Consider the following 16,801-nt stretch of genomic DNA (forward strand, 5'->3'; position numbering starts at 1 on the left):
CTTCAAGAACCTTACAAATAGACTCTTTCTCTCTTCCCATGGGCTCTTATTAGGTTGTTTATCAGTCCTTTCTGCTGCCTCTCCATGCTTGTGATGAACAGTCTGGCTGAATGTCAAGTTGCCTTTCAAGCTGTCAAAGTGCCTCTTTTCCTTTGGCAATGCATCTCCCATTCCCAAGTGGAGCAGTATTGTCCACCGCTTTCCTCTGTGGACCCAGTGGGTCTCCTGGAGGTTGGCTGATTGACTGGAAGAAAAATCCCATGCCGTGCCAAGCAGCGAACAGGAGTGCAGTCCTCCCCTCAACACATCTTCTTAAAAAAGTCCACTGCTTAGCAGGGTTGCTGTCGCTGGAGCCACCTGGCCCAGTTGTGGGTTTTGGGGCCATGCCAGTGCATCTCTGTTGCAGGATGTTGGTCTGACATAGGAAGTGAGGGTCACTGGTGGGGTTTGTGCTGAGGGTTTTTTATGGCCGGTTTGGGAAAGAGCAAGAGAGAAATGGAGTGACAGCATTTCAGGACTTCCTAACCTGGTACCAAATGGGAGTGAAGAAAAATATGTTCTTTTTGAAGGAGGAAGTTGCTATATGCATCAGGGAAAAGAATCGTACAATCACTAATTAAAATATCAGCTACTTGTGACATGCCAAGCATCGATCACTCAAGGAGCAACAATTTTGTTGAACTCAAGTGTTCAAAAATCTGTCCCTCCAACTCAAAAAAATCGTGAGTGACTTAAAAATCATGAGGCTTTTTTTTTAAAAAAAAGAGGGGTTCTGTTTGCCTTCTAGGTTTTGAACCTTTGGGGTCACATTTTCAAGCTTTTCTCTGCATGCATGAGTTAGTACCTTACTTGCATTTAAAAAAAAAAAAATTTGAGATTCTCACATAATCACATGACTCCAAGAGCAGGAGCTTTAAAATAGACACCGAATGAGACTTGCGATAAAACCGCAAGATGTAGCAATGCTGGATCAATATACTGTTGCTGACAGTGCTGCTACTGAGTTTGTTTAGGGACAGCATTTTGCAGACATTTCTCCATGGTGTTTTTTATACAATGGCACACTCTCTTGATCGAGTAACTGAAAACAGCAACAGTGTTTGTGAGCAGTATGGTCTCTGGCAGCCTGCACAGTGAAGCGAGTTGAAATCTGGCTTACCCTTAGCTGGAGCTCTGGGAAGCTGCACTGAGGTGGAATTTGCCTTCTATGGCTCTTTTAACAAGTGTTTAAATGGCCAAACTCCATTGAGATCAGCCTAGTAACAAGCTCTGAGCTAACCGTTCTTGCTCTTTGACCTCTGTCCTTTACACTCCATCCATCCCTCTTATCTGTCCGATTTCTCTCTAACCCTTCTGGCAAACCTTAGCAGTGATTCCCATCTGATTATCCTCAGTTTGTTCAGTGAGGACTTAGTGGGCAGAATCAAGCTCCAGAGTAAACTCTGTTGACTGCAGTGAGGTTGCACCAGGGATGGATTTGGTGCAGTCTCTGATTGCCCAGCTTTGTAATGTGTTTGTGTCCCCCGTCCCACCCCAATCTTTTTCAGTGTAGCTTTGTTTGTGTTGCTGAACTGCTGTCACTGGGGCATAGTCCTAAATGCCTGGGGTTGTGAGTGTGGGTGTGCGTCCTTCACAACAAACTCCCTTTATATAGGAGGGATGATGACTGCCTTGTGGAAATGCTAAGAAACTCTACAAATAGAGCTGGGGCCCCTTTTTGGCTGCTGAAATTACTGTAATGAGAAAAGTCCATGCTGCTGAGTGTCTGTCAAGCCAAAGGCTAACCGACGTGGGAGGGCATCTTTCCGTGACTTTACCCGCATCGTCACACTTAGAATTGGATCATTAGTAGGATTTTATTTTCCATCATTTCTCTGAAAAGGCTTTAAAACATCATTTCAATGCCTTCCTTCCCCCCAGATAAAACACTAGCAGCTCACTCTCATTCTGTACTTATGTTTCAGTAGCCCTTAAAGGACCCGATTTGAGAGCAGGGCCCCTTTGTGCTAGTGTAACCCATGCCTGCTGGGTGTGGGGCTCTGTCCCTCTCTAGTGGCACCTAGACCACTTAGAGTTAATGAGATTGCTACAGCCACCAAAGAGCCATGTGGCTTTTAGCTCATGCAGTAGAGGCTTATGCAGTAAGTTTCAGAGGTCGCAGGTTTGATCCCACCTGCCGACAGTGTTACAAGTGGGGCCTCGTCTGGGCTATCAACTGGGAAGTCTCAGAAGCTTGGGGTCTGCTTCCTCGGCTAGGGGAAGTACATAACCCATGCCTGCTTGGTGTGATGCACTGTCCCCTCTAGTGGTACCTAGACCACCAAGAGATTAACGAGTCTGCTACAGCATTGGCTAAGAGCCAGGTGGCTTTTAGCCCATGCAGTAGAGGCTCATGTGTTTAGCTCCAGAGATCCTAGGTTCAATCCCACCCACCAACAGCTGGGGTCTGTTGGTGTTACACTAGGCACGTGGTACATACACATAGTAGGAGACAGTCCCTGCCGGTATGAAAGGACAAGACAAAGACAGTGAGAAAGGAAGTATTATCATGCAATTTCCAGCTGGGGAATTGATGGACACAGAGATTCAGCCTCATTAAATCAGGGAGCCCAAAACTCAGGGGGGAAAAATGTTTTCGTAGAGACTGGGGGACGGATTCTTCTCCCGCTGGTGCAAAGAAGGAGTAACTCCAAAGCAGCCAATGGGGTTACAGCCATGAGAGGGCTGATGTGAGATACAGGAGAATCGTGTTTCAGGATCACTCAGAATGCAGTACAAAGGTTCCTTTAAACCTAGAGGCAAGATTGAAAGGCAAGTCCAAAGGAGTTCAGCATATCAGAGGTGTGGGTTGTCCTGCAAGGTAGCTCGCTCAGGATGAGTTAGGACTAGTTACCCTGCAAGGGGCTAGCTGTGAATGCCCGCTGCTCATGAACGCTCCGCGGAACATTCAGGGGAAACATGCACCTGATTGAGGATAACCTCCTGGCTTTGCCGAAGTCAGTGACAAAGCTCCCATTGATTGCGCTGGTGCCAGGATTTCACCCCAAATTTTCAGGACCTCTCGAAATGCCCACCTGGTAGCAGCGCACTGTGGTAACAGAGACAGCAGTTTTATGCAGGTCCTGATGATCTTGTACTAGGGGGTCAACTTCTGAGCAAGCAATGTACCAGAGTCCAGAACGTGGCCAGCGATGTGTTTTCTCTCTACTCTCCCAATGTTCTGACCAAGGGTGTTGATGTGAAGCCAGGCCTTGGGGCTCAGTTTGGAGAGAGAGTTTGGGAGATTAGGTGACGGCAGAAGGATAAAAGTCTCCTGGTTGTGAAGGAAAAATCAGATGTTGTGGAGGAGTTTCTTGTATGCTCAGGAAAAGAAGAGCTGGGGTTAAGAGCCCAGAAGATAAAGTAGAGAAAATGATGGAAGAGCCCCATTGCAGGGGAATAGAACGTCCTGGTAATAACTCACTGGGAGCCTGTGGGGAGGAAGGGAGGGAAGTGGAATTTGTTTAGGATGGCGTTGAAGCAGATGAATGTCTCACCCTGGAGCCATGCAAGTGTCACAATGCAGTGCTTGTTATGTGGCTGATCGCCCCTCAGGTGATGGAATTCAGCCCTGGACAGAGGACCAGTACGAGACCTGCTCAGCACTTCTTTTGAGGAGGAAGGATGGGGATAGGGCACTGGACTTGGACTCAGTTCCTGGCTGAGTCACAGAATTCCTGTGTGACCTTGGGCAAGTCATTTAATCTTCCCCGAGCGTCAGTTTCCTATGGGGCTAATAGCACTGCTATAGCTCAGATGGGGACTGGGGATGAAATCAAATAGTGTTGGTGAAGTTCTCAGATAGATGTGCTGGGTGGCTGCCCAGGGTGAATTTCACCCAAGGACAATGGACCAGGGACCTATTTTAATTTTGGGACGCCCTATGAGCTTCGCTAACTGGAGCCGCTCCTTGATCAGTCTAAAAATTCCTGCTTATAACTAGTTTTTAGACAAGGCCAGTGTAAATCAGCACAGGTCTACTGGCTTCACTGGGGCGATGCCATTTACATGGCCCGGTGTTGGTTACAAGGTACATCTCCTCCAAGGAGACCTGTGATATACTGAGTCACCTTCTGAGGAATTAGCAGCTTCCTTCCAGTGCATTGGGCCTTGTCTCCACACACAAGTTGCACCAAGCCACTAGTGTTGGGACAGTTATGCCGGTATAAATGTGTTTATACTGGGATATCGTACAGTGACTGGGAAGAGGAATAAGCTACACTGGTAGAAGGCACCTTTATACTGATATAATTATGTCCACATGTGGGGTTGTACCAGTAAAACTATGTTGGGAAAAAATTCACATTGATAACAGTACAAAACCTGTGTATAGACAAGGGCTACAGCCACGTCTACACTACAACCTTCTGCAGGTGTAGCTGTGTCAGTCAGGGGTGCAAAGAGGTGTGATCCCTGACCGACTGAGCCGTGCCAGCACAATGTAGATATAGCCGCAAACCTGCCCTTTTACCAGTGTAGTTGTTGTACGACACTCATACGAACTGCGGCTTTGCTAGCATAGCTGCGTCCACACTGGGAGTATAGTGTGCTGGTCAAGCACTTCTAGTGTAGATGTAACGCCGACCGACCCTGGTCATCAGCGGGTGGGATTGAACCTGGGACCTCTGGAGCTTAGTGCGTGAGCCAAAAGCCTTGTGGCACTTCTCTAAGGCTGTAGAGCAGACTCATTAACCTCCACGTGGTCTCAGTACCACTAGGTGGGGCAGAACACCACACCCAGGAGGTGTGTGGGTTACACAGACATAGCCTAAGTAGTCGTAAACTGACAATCTCAGGATTTTGGAACAGATTCTGATCTCCTCTGATCCAATGGACAACGCGCTTGAAGAAAGACTGCAAGCAAATTGGAGAGAGTCCAGCGGAGAGCAGCAGAAAGGAGAGGAGGTTAACAGAACCTGACCTCTGCGGAAAGGTTGAAAGAACTGGGCATGTTTATCTAGAGAAGAGAAGGCTGAGGGGGGAAATGATCTCAGCCCTCAAATATGTCCAAGGTTGTTATAAAGAGGACAGTGATCGGTTGTTCTCCATGACAAGGACAAGAAGTGGCTTAATCTGCAGCCAGGAAGATTGAGGTTAGATGTTTGGAAAGGCTTACTGACGCTAAGGGTAGCTAAGCACAGGAAGAGGCTACCTAGGGAGGTTGTGGAATCTACATCCGTGGAGGATTTTAAGGTCAGGTTGGACAAAGTCCTGTCAGGGCTGGTCTAGGTCAGCGTTTCTCAAATGTGGCCGCATGCAGCCACCAAGGGGCTTTTCTTGACGCCACAATCTCCTGGGCTGTGATGGGTGGGGAAGAGGGAAAGTAGAGGCCACTCCTTGTTGCTGCTGGATGTACTGCCTTGGTGTTGGTGGCTGTTGCTGGGGCTGTCAGCAGGGGTTGGGTCTGGGGACATCTGGGACACAAAACTGGAGGAGCAGGCAGCCAGTGAGTTCCCCACCATCCCAGAGGTGGTGGAGGTCAGGCTTTGGGCATTAGCCCTGGGGAGGCGGCAGGCTCTGGCCACGGGGGTCCAGGTTCCAGCCCTGGGCTCCAGCCACAGAGCTTCGGGCTCTGTCCCCGGGCCCCGTTCCCCAGCCGTGGGGCTTTGGGATCTGACCACAGGGCTTCGTGCTCCAACCTCCCCCGGCCACCCACCCACCCTCACTGCCTCCCCTGACCCTTACCCAGGGTTGAATTTGTCCCCAGGCTTGCCTGGGCTGAGTAAGTCTGCTGTGAAAAGTGATACTTGTATGTTTGTTAATATCACTTTTCACAGCAGACTTACTAGCTAGCAATAAACAAACTACAATGATTTGGACGTGTCTATGTGCATATTTGTTTGTTTTTCCTAAAGCTAATGAAGTATTGTAGGAAAAAGTATGAGAGTGGCCACCAGCAAGAATTGATGGCCGCAATCTGAAGCCACCAAAAATTTTGTCTTGAGAACCCCTGGACTAGGTATATTTAACTCTGCCTCATCATGTGGTGCTGGCCCCCCTTTTGAGATCCCTTCCAGCCCTACATTTCTATGATTCTATGACTAGAGAGATAGAAACTAGAGATAGGGACTCCAGGTATAAGTGAGAACAGAATCTAGCCTCACGTTGTTAATAATGTGTCTTCCTGTAGCCGGAGGATGCTCAAAAACACTTCACAGGGGCATTTCCTGGCTCACAGTGGCAAATTCAGGTGTCTCTCTTGCCCCTGTCTGAGTTGGACAGAAGCTTGAGGCATCACCACTTGGTGGGGGTGAGCTAGGGTGCTGTGTTCGTCATCGCTAATTCCTACACAGCCCCCTGTTTATGTAACAAGGGACGCTGACAGTCTTGGGAGGGTTGTTTATGTCTGAACATCAGATCAGCGTGAAAGGCAGGTGAGTAATGGGAGGAAGAGCTGTGGAAACCATAGTCCCCACACAGTCTGGTGAATGATCTCTGTTCCTGACCGCAGCCCTGTTCTCCTGCCCTTGTTTGGTCCTCTGCTGTCCTGACCAGAGGTTGCCATCTGGGCTGTCTTGCTCCCTAGGGACTGTGTCTGGGGCCAGCAAAATTTGTTTCACATGTAACATGTCTGGAGACTGAGGACTAATCTATGGACAGATGGTGAGTCTCGTGGTCTGACTGGCTGGTGGGCAGTACTGTAGAAGTTTATGCCTGGATTTCCAAACAGTGGAAACTCCTTATGATGGGATCATTGTGGTGTGAACTGATCATTCTCTCCTTGTTTGAAGTGGACCATTTGCACCAATTCCACAAAAAAATCTCATTAAGCCAAATTTAAACCACATCCTGTTGAGCCAATGAGCCATCTCTCTCTCATACAAAATAACGAATGCTGAATGTGGTATGGTTTTGGTTCTTCCTGAGCCGCTATTGATCTCTGGCTGCTTTCCTGTGTGAGCTGAGGCAAGAATTCAATGTTAGCATTCAGTCAAACACAAATCACATGAAAAGTGGCAGGCACACACTGCATTTGTTCCTCTGTACAGTGCTGGGGTTGGTAACAGCAATTCTATTAGCACATTCCAGACTCAATTTTTTTGCATGGCGTTCCCTATGATATGCTAGGAGGTCTCTCTTCAGCGTTAAAGCCCCAGATTGCACATTTCTTGTAGTTCCAGCTAATATTTTGGGCCCTCATTCTCTTCTCTTGAATGCCAGCGTGCTCTCTCTCTGTCTGTGTGTTGGAGACAATTTCCCCCCTTTCCTGTTTTAAACACCCAGAACAGATCACACTTACGGATCATTTTGTAACACATGTAAGATTGTGACACTAAATTATTTTCCTAGATTCAAAAGGCGATGATTGTAATAATTCGCTCCTCAGTGAAAGAGACGTGGGGGTTTGTAATAATTCTAATGCTGGCCATACATGGGGAAGGGGGAAAGAGACACATTGCTATTGACACATTTTTCTGGTTAAGCACATTGAGTGGGATTTTCCAAGGGAATGAGATTCCCAGTTCCCAGAGAATTTCAGAGAGGCATAACTCTCCTGTGAAATCCTAGTCTGTCATAAACATACAGCTAAGGTAGCATAAAATCCCTCCTTTACCTGTAAAGGGTTAAGAACCTCAGATAACCTGGTTGGCAGCTGACCAAAAGGACCAATAAGGGGAGAAGATACTTTCAAATCTGTGGGCGAAGGTTTTTGTTTTGTGTTTCTTTGTGTTCTCTCCGGGTCAGTGAGGAATCAGGGCAGGGAAAATACAGCTCCTAAAGCCATACCTGAACTAAGCATCTAAGATTACAAATTGTAAGTAATAGGAAGGAAATATGTTAGATTATCTTTTGTTTTAACTTGTGAATTTTCCCTAGGCTAAGAGGGAGGTTTATTCCTGTTTTTTTTTTGGTAACTTTAAAGTTTTGCCTAGAGGGGCATCCTCTGTGTTTCGAATCTGATTACCCTGTAAAATTACCTTCCATCCTGATTTTACAGAGGTGCTTCTTTTACTTTTTCTTTATAATAAAGTTCTGCTTTTAAGAACCTGATTGGGGTTTGTAGTGTCCTATAAACCCAAGGGTCTGGTCTGTGCTCACCTTGTTTACTCTCAAGCCTCCCCAGGAAAGGGGTTGAAGGGCTTTGGGGGATATTTTTTTTGAGGAAACAGGAACTCCAAGTGGTCCTTTTCCTAAATCTTTGTCTAACTCACTTGGTGGTGGCAGCGATACTGTTCCAAGGACAAGGAAGAATTTGTGCCTTGGGGAAGTTTTTAACCTAAGCTGGTTAAAATAAGCTTAGGGGGTCTTTCATGCAGGTCTCCACATCTGTACCCTAGAGTTCAGAGTGGGAAGGGAACCCTAACATAGCCGTTGTCCCTACCTCTCAAGTTTTCATCACAGGAGATGTTATCCAGTCTGGTCCCAAAGTCCCAAGCCCCTTTGATGCACCCTTATTTTTAATTGCTGTAAACCAGTGGTTCCCAAACTGGGGTTTGTGAACCCCTGGTGGTTTGTGAAATGTTACAGGGGGTTCTCGGGGGGAAAAAATTCCCTAATGGTGCACAGAGCTGTCGCTTGGGACCCCGGGCAGCATGGAGCCCCTGGACTTCCAAGAACTAAGCAGATCAAAGCAAGCGTATCTGTCACATTGAGGAGATTTAAACTTCAAGACTCCTTATAAGAAATGGAAAGGGAGGTAGATATTTTTTGCTGTTTTTAAAATTAAATAGGCAGCTAGTCTTGTTTTCTAAAATTATTATGAAGAACAAGTTTAAGCTTTGTTGTACCGTGCATCGTTTGCCTGGACTGCTCAAGGCCCTGAATGCGTGTGTAGGAGGAACGATTTGAGTTGGCTTCTTAAATACTGTCATGCTGTTTCACATCTGATACTCCTTGACGAACCATAGGAGCCTTGTCTTATAACAGGCTTATTCCAAGTGATACAGGCTACGAAAGTGAGATCTTGGAAGAGTGTTGCCATTTTCGATAAAAATACTGTAATGATAAATAATAATTAATAATAGTGTGTAATAAGCATGTCATAAAAACAAATTTTATATTTCCAAGATCACTGCTTTTATCATTTATACTCAGGTAAAGGAGAAAATCCCTGGAAATATTCATTTTTAGGAGGGGGTTTGCGAGACTTGACATTTTAGTGAAAGGGGTACACCGGTTGTTAAAATTTGGGAACCACTGCTGTAAACTAATTGCATCAAAACCAAAGTCCCATGTAGCTGAGGTCAGTTTGTGTCCCTCATTCCAGGGCTTTCTCTCACGCATCCAGGCCTTTAACAAGTCTCCCATACGTTTGTGATGATGCTTTCTTCTGCAGCTGAATACCTTCCAGGCAGTCTTAGCCTATGATGACTCCGACACCTACGCCCTTTTCCTTTATCCCGATGACGGCCTTCAGTTCTTTGGGACTCGGCCCAAGGAGTCTTACAACGTCCAACTGGAGCTGCCAGCCAGAGTGGGTTTCAGCAGAGGCGAAACGGATTACGTAAAGAGAGAAGGGCCGTATTACACTGTCACCAGCAGCGAGCAATCTGTGAAAAATCTCTACCAGTAAGTAGCGCGATGGGAGCGCGTTGAACGGCGTGTCTGTATAACGCGGTTCTTTCATCAGTTAAAACCCCAGGCTGCTGAAATGCTGGATCTGTCAGAACTAAAAGCAGAGGCTGCCTCAGGGAAAACATCCCCTTTGGAAACCGTCTTCTGCTTTGGGATCCTGTTACGCAGAAATGCATACCGATCATGTTGCCTTGATTGCTGGTTTCCTACTGTTTACTTACCCCTGTTATTGCACTTAGGTAATGACTAGCTCAGAGGTCCCCCTACGGGGGTCTAGAAGAACATTCGGGGGGCGTGTCTGGGGCCCAGGCCAGCCCCCTTGCGGGGCAGGGAGGGAGCAAGCGCCACCCAGCTCTGCTCCTGGCCCCGACTCCGGCTGCTGGTCCCGGCTGCCTGCCCTACAATTGGGGTCCCAACTGTCGGCCTTGGCCCTGGCCGAAACGCTGCCCCCGCCCCAGCTGCGGCCCCAGCCTTGACACCCTTACCCATCCTCCCGGAGCCGTGACCCCGCTCCCGGCCCTGTGGGGGAGGGTGCGGACAGGGCTTTGGGGGTCGCGAGCTAAAAAGTTTGGGGACCACTGGACTAGCTGAATCAGTGTTATTTACTCCTTCTCATAACACAAGAACTAGGGGGTCACCAAATGAAATTAATAGGCAGCAGGTTGAAAACAAAAGGAAGTATTTCTTTGTAAAACGCACAGTCAACCTGTGGAACTCCTTGCTAGAGAAGGCCAAGACTATAACAGGGGTTCAAAAAAGACCTAGACAAGTTCCTGGAGGATAGGTCCATCAATGGCGATTGGGCAGGGATGGTGTCCCTAGCCTCTGTTTGCCAGAAGCTGGAACTGGGCCACAGGGGATGGATCACTTGATGAGCTGGCTGGCTTGGAGATCATAATAGGTGCTATTAAGACATGGAAAATATGGAAACAAGCAGGCTGGATGGGTTGTGTATTGACATTGGTCAAGCCCATATGTTGGGTGAAGCCCCGGCTCCACGGAAGTCAATGAGAGGTTTGCCGTTGACTTTAGCAGCTCCAGAATTTCACCTGTTCTTGCCAATGCTCCTCGGTGCTTTTGATGAGGTAGAACATAGTCCAAGTTTTGTGGAACAGGCTATCGTTATAGCAACATGCTCGCTGTTTTCAGGTGTGTCAAAGGTGGTTAGAAAGAGGAGGGTGATCAGCAGTGGTCCCTCTAATTTTTCCCACCCATGTGCAGAATGAATTTTGTTATGTGCATCAATATTTCTGACACATCACCTCAATAGTGGTGCACATAACAACATCCATGTGGCTGGGATGGGGCTGGGGCTCAGGGCTGGGGCAGAGGGTTGGAGTGCAGGGGTGTGAAGGCTCTGGCTGGGGGTGCAGGCTCTGGCATGGGCCCAGGGATGAGGGGCTCAGGGCTGGGGCAGAGGATTGGGCGCTGGGGGGGGTGCGGGCTCTGGAGTGGGACCAGGAATGAGGGGTTTGGGGTGCAGGAGGGTGATCAGGCTACGGTGGGGAGAGAGGACTCTTCTTCCCGCCCTCCCACCCCCCCACACTCTCCCTGCCACAGCAGCTCTGGAGCTGGGGCTGAAGGATAGGGGTCCCTCCAGGCATGGTAGGGGCAGCGCACCCCAGCAGCTCCAGGCTGGGGGAGGGCTGCCCCTGCCATGCCTGGGTCTGGGCCAGGCCACTCCGGGGTCGGGCTGGGCCGCGCCACACCTCCCTGGCTGCGTCTGGGCCCGATCTGGCCATGCCGCCCCAGCTGCGGCAGGTCCGGGCCGCAGGCTAAGTTGGGGTTGGAAGAGGGGTGCCCCGTAGCAGCAGATCTGGCCGGGTTCCCTGAGTGCCTGAGCGGCACTAAATAGGTGGCTGCATGGCCACACGGCTTACAGGGAACTTAGGTGATCAGTTGTTCTCCATGTCCACCAAGGGTAGGACAAGAAGTGATCAGTTTATGTTGCAGCCAGGGAGACTGAAGTTAGATATTAGGAAAAAACTTTCTAACTCTAAGGATAGTTAAGCACTAGAATAGGTTACCAAGGCCGGTTGTGGAAACCCGTCATTGGAGGTTTTGAAGAACAGGTTAGACAAGTACCTGTCAGGGCTTGTTGAGGTGTACTTACTTCTGCATCAGCACACAGGATGGACTAGATGACCTCTGGAGCTCCCTTTTAGCCCTAGGTGTCTAGGAGTGTATGAATTCTGAGAAAGTTAGAGCCGGAGACATCAGAATCGGTTGCTGTGGAAGCGATTGTGATGTCACCAACCCGTTACAGACTTCAGTAGGGCTGAAACTCACCCACGTACAGAGAGGCAGAACACCGGTGAAGCCGTCAAAGCTGGGCTTATATGATCCTGAAGTGTCCTATAGGCCTTGTATTGGCCTTCTGCACAGAGGGGGGATTTCATCCAAACAATGGGAGCCGTTGAGCTTGTGAAATGGCAGCCGTTCTGTACGTTATCACTGTTCTCAAGGACCAGCTGTTCTGCGCACAGCTGACCTCAGCCGTAAAGAACAAGGGAAGAAAAAGAAAAAAAAAATGCAGAAAATGTGACATAAAAGCACAACTGTTTCTAAAGAAACGTTTTTTCCCACAAGGCACTAGTGCCTTTTAAGGCCGGGCGCAGCTCAAATCGCAGGCTGGTTAGAGCTGATCAAATTGAATTAAAAAACAGCTGTGAAAACATATGGAATGGGATTTTATAAGAAATAAACTTTTGATTTTTCCTCCTGACCTAATAAATATTGACCCTCTCCTGTGCCAGAAAGATCATTGCCGAAATTTTCAAATGGGATGAGTGATTCCAAATTAAGGGGGGCCAATTTGAGGCCCCTTAAGGGAGGCAGTGTAGTGGAGAGAATACTGCACTCAGGAGACCTGGCTTGGCCATTGGCTTGTTGGGTGACCTTGGGCAAGTCACTGCCCTGCTTTGTTCCTCAGTTTCCCCATCTGTAAAATGGAGATGATGATACTGGTCCTCCTTTGTGAAGCACTTGGAGATCTACCGATGACAGGGGCTAGGTATTATTAAAGGGGTCTGTTTATTGAGAGGGTGAGTAGTTAGCACTTTCTGAAAATCAGGCCCCTTTAAGGTGTTTCAGGTGTTTGCCCCCCCCAAATTACTCGCCATTTCTGACCGTTTTGACCCATAGCTCCAGTTGTACAGTCTTTTCTCAGGCAGATCTCCCATGGAGCACAGTGGGAGATTTTGTCTGAGCAGGAGTTGCTGGATGGGACGCTCTGTGATTTGTAAGCAGCTGTAAATAGCAGTGGCATGTAACTGTTTGTAATTTGTCTCTAGAACAAGCAACTCAGGGATTCCTGGTGTATGGGCCTTCCACATTGGCAGCACCTCCCCGCTGGACAATGTCATGCCAGCTCGAGTTGGTGAAAAGCCTTCTGAGGGGCATTCCCAGCAAACTCCGGAGAGCACGCTCAGCAGTGCCACCTTGGAGCAGAACATCCTGGACGCTGACTACCCCGATGAGAACATAGACTATGCCGAGCCCTTTTACGATGAGAACGAAGAAGACGACATTGAGTACCCGACCGAGCTGGTGCCTGATGTTTACACGAGACTTGATGTTTTGTACAGCGAGCCAAGACACTCCGGTGCCAGGCTGGATTCGGAGCTGGAATCCACATTGCCGTATCCGGTGTCCAGCCGTCGCCCGGCCTATCCTGAAGTGCCCGGGATGAAGGAAGGCCCATCCCAGCTGCCTCCTGCGTTGGAAGATGAAGTGGAGTCCTCCCAAGAAACAGGAATCAGAAACCCATCCTCACTAGAGACCGAGGACAGCCTGCTGGAGCTAACGACCCAGGGGCTGCCAGCAAACCCTGAACAGGACAATGCCCAGCCCTACCCAGACAGTGGAACTGTACCGTCCGAGACGGACATCTTTTCAGTCTACCCACAGGGGGAGGTCATGCTTCAGGGCTACCCAGAGAACTCCCCTCCCTTTAATCGTGGGAGGCAGGTAGTTGGTGTGGACGAAGACGGCAGCTTTAACCGGGAGGGTAAGTGAATTGAATCCAAAGTGTCTGTAACTGATTTCCAGCTGTTGGGTTTCTTTGTAGCTAACAACGTTTTCACCAAAAAGACCTGTTTGTTGATCAGGAAATGAGTGAAATTAAGATCCACTGAGCCAGAACCTTCCCTAGCGTAAACTGGCATCGACTGCATTGAAGCCAGCTGGACTTAGGAGTTGACTTCCACTGAAGTCCGGGGAGCGACGCCGATTCACACCAGCTGAGGATGTGGCCCATCGTGAGCGATTTAACTTGGCGATGTCCCGCAGAACTTTGAATATCATATCCACTGAGCAGTAAATGACCTTCACCCCAGCAGTGTGAACTGAAAGCAGAGTAACACAAGGCCAGATTCTGATACCCTTACCTAGAATTCAGCTACATCAAAGGGAAGGGAGATTTAGCTTAAGGTTCGGAGTGTGGAAGTACAGATAATACAGTGGCAGGAGCATTGTTATTTTGGGCATTGTTGGGAGGGGGTCACTGTATAACCCTACACTGGCTTTGGGTGAGAGAGATTTCTCCACCGCAGGGAACTAACTGCCGAGATAACACATTTGACAAATGCTTCTAATATTTAGAAATCTTATTTTTTAACTTCCTGTAACAAGGGTATGAGGGGCTGCCCCGGCTCCCAAAAGGCAGGGGAGCTACGTGAACTCTTAGGGGGATTGGATGATCCAGAACAGAGCGAACTCCAAGCTTACTCCAAGCTTCATACTCCACAAGGACCAGGTGGAGGTGATGAGATTGCCTGAGAGTTTTTTGGAGACTTTTTAAGGACATGGTAATGGGGCCAGATCCCTTGGTCCTACACCGGGGATGGGGGGGGGCAGGAATGTGGGAGAAGGTAATGAGTCCCCAACAGCGGAACCGTCTCGGTGGGAGGTAGCGTCTTTGTGTGAGAAGCTTGCATTGGCTGGCTCATTGTGCTTGTCTGTCCCTATGACAGCTGGCACAAGCCGGAGGGAGCTCTGCCAGATGTCCTCCTGAGTAAGCTGACAGGGAAGGAGAGTAAGGAGTTGTTGTTATTGATGTGCAGAGAGAGCGGGGTTGGGGATTCCAGCCCTTCTGAAGGATGAGGCATGATGTTTAACAGCTGCCAGATAAAGGACGTAGCCTGGCTGTTGGGTGAGAATTACAAGCTGCATGAGAAAAAGTTGGCCAGGAAGGTGAAAAGCAAGAAATTCCAGAAATTGAACCTTTCAGCCATTGCAACGACGGGCAGTTGAGAACTGGCCCTTACCAAGGCAAATGCTCGAGAGCACCAAGGCCAGCTGTAGTTGTGTGTGAAGTTTGACGTACGCTGGGCCAAACTCGCCCCAGGTGTGATTGCACTGAACTCAAGGACGTCGGCTCTTTTACGGTGATGCCCACAAAGGCTGCAGCTTTGTAAGCCACTTCGCTCTAGTGAATCGTGGCATATGAAATGAGGTCACGCACGGGCCCAGGGCAGACCAATGGTGATCGTGTCTCTCAGTATCTAGGAGGGATGCAGGCTGGAGTTTTCACTTGGGGCTAAGGAGTTAGGTGCTAAAATCCCATTGATCTTCAGTTGCGGTTGGGTGCCTAACTCCCTAAGCCCCTTCAAACCTCCCAGCCTACATGAATTTTACAACTGTCCTTTCCTACAGTTGTAAAATGGCCAATGAGAGAAAAAATGAGGTAAAATGAGAATGGCCAGTGGAGGTGTTGGGTTTCATCATTCACACAGTCACCCATCCCACCCCAGTCTGTGGCAGGGGGGAGTTCACCCCTGTGGATGGGGACACTGGCTGGCTGCAGACCCCATGATGGAATAGAGTTTGCAGGTTTCCTGTACCTCTGCAATTCTCCTTGGGAAGGATTTTTCCATTACTACATGCCTGGCACCTGGGTGGAACTGGGGAATGGTGGAAACCACGGGCTGTCTCTCTAGGGCATTTATAAGGCACCTATTGTCTTGTTCACCCGTGGAACACCTATCGTGTTTTCAGTTGTAGCGGGTGTTTGCAGGCCCCGATCCTTCAGTCCTGCTGCAGGCTAAACTCCCTTTGGGGTCAGCGAGAGCTTTGTCTGTGCAGAATCCCACCCACCTTGAAGGGACAGCTGACTGTCCAACTCCAAACAACGACGGCGAGATGGCAGGTGTTGTCAGGTTTCCTTTAAGATCTGAAGGTTTTGTCCTTCTTTGTACAGCTTTGCTAGTAGACTGCTGTGCAACTGGCGATGTGCGAAGGCATGGTTCCTTACTACGTGCTAACCTGTGCTTTGCGTGTAGGGTTCACGTACAATACCGCCAGCAAGGAAACCTGCCAGTGGAACCAGAGCCTGTGTTCCCAGCATGCCTTCTGCACGGACTACGCCACCGGCTTCTGCTGCCACTGCCAGCCCAAGTTCTATGGGAACGGCAGACACTGCTTGCCAGAAGGTAAATTGTAGCGGGTGTTTGCAGGCTTCAAAGCTTCTGGCATTGACTTGTTCTTTGAGACTGATCCAAGGCGTCGTGTCTTCTTCCAGGGGCCGCTCACCGTCTCAACGGTAAAGTAAGTGGGAATCTCCTTGTGGGACAAACGCCCGTGCGGTTTAGTGCCGTTGACTTACATGCCTACATAGTTGGAAACGATGGGAGAGCCTACACTGCCATTAGCCATATACCTCAGCCAGCAGCTCGTGCGCTCATGCCGCTGACTCCAATCGGAGGTCTCTTCGGGTGGCTTTTTGCTCTGGAAAAACCAGGCTACGAGAACGGCTTTAGTGTCACTGGTAAGTGGAGTGCGTCACGTTTGACTACGCAGTGCAAACAGGGCATGGGCTGGGGCCCATTGCTCCCCAGGGGAGCCTCTCCCGTTGACTTTGGGGGGCTCTCAAGGAGTGAGGGGGTGGCATGGAACAGCTAATCGTCAGGAACGCCCAGTGTCTTCTGAGCTGCTGCTTGTTTTCTCCTTCTGAATCTCCAAAGTTATGGGGCTGGTTCTACTGATGGAGGAAACTAGTTATTCTGGGGGATTGTGGCAGGGTTAGCTGCCTGCCATGCACACCCTCCCCCCAGCCAGGCATGCTTCCGTGGTGCCCTGCTAACAATTTCTCCCCTCTTCAGGGCTCTCCCGTTACATTCCCTTCTCCCAGGCCCTCCTGGCCAGGCTTTTATTTCCTTTTCCCCATACGGCAAACCAGAGCTACGTCTGACACAGTAACTATTCCCCTGCTGGGCTGAGGCTCTGACCCTGCCCCTCAGCAACTCTC

The 16,801-nt window shown here is 49.2% G+C and overlaps 1 protein-coding gene across 2 annotated transcripts in view; it reads left to right on the forward strand.

The window, feature by feature from the left end:
- The window catches only part of NID2 (nidogen 2), a 53,968-nt gene that overhangs the window by 7,934 nt on the left and 29,233 nt on the right, over positions 1–16,801 (forward strand). For both annotated transcript variants that reach the window (XM_084632638.1, XM_084632637.1), the window contains exons 3-6: positions 9,317–9,549; positions 12,849–13,564; positions 15,837–15,986; positions 16,076–16,321. In XM_084632638.1, coding sequence (XP_084488764.1) covers positions 9,317–9,549; positions 12,849–13,564; positions 15,837–15,986; positions 16,076–16,321 — 1,345 coding nt within the window. The remainder of the gene's footprint in view (positions 1–9,316; positions 9,550–12,848; positions 13,565–15,836; positions 15,987–16,075; positions 16,322–16,801) is intronic.

This window comes from Lepidochelys olivacea (assembly GCF_965140295.1).
Source record: "Lepidochelys olivacea isolate rLepOli2 genome assembly, chromosome: 6".
Taxonomy (NCBI): domain Eukaryota; kingdom Metazoa; phylum Chordata; order Testudines; family Cheloniidae; genus Lepidochelys; species Lepidochelys olivacea.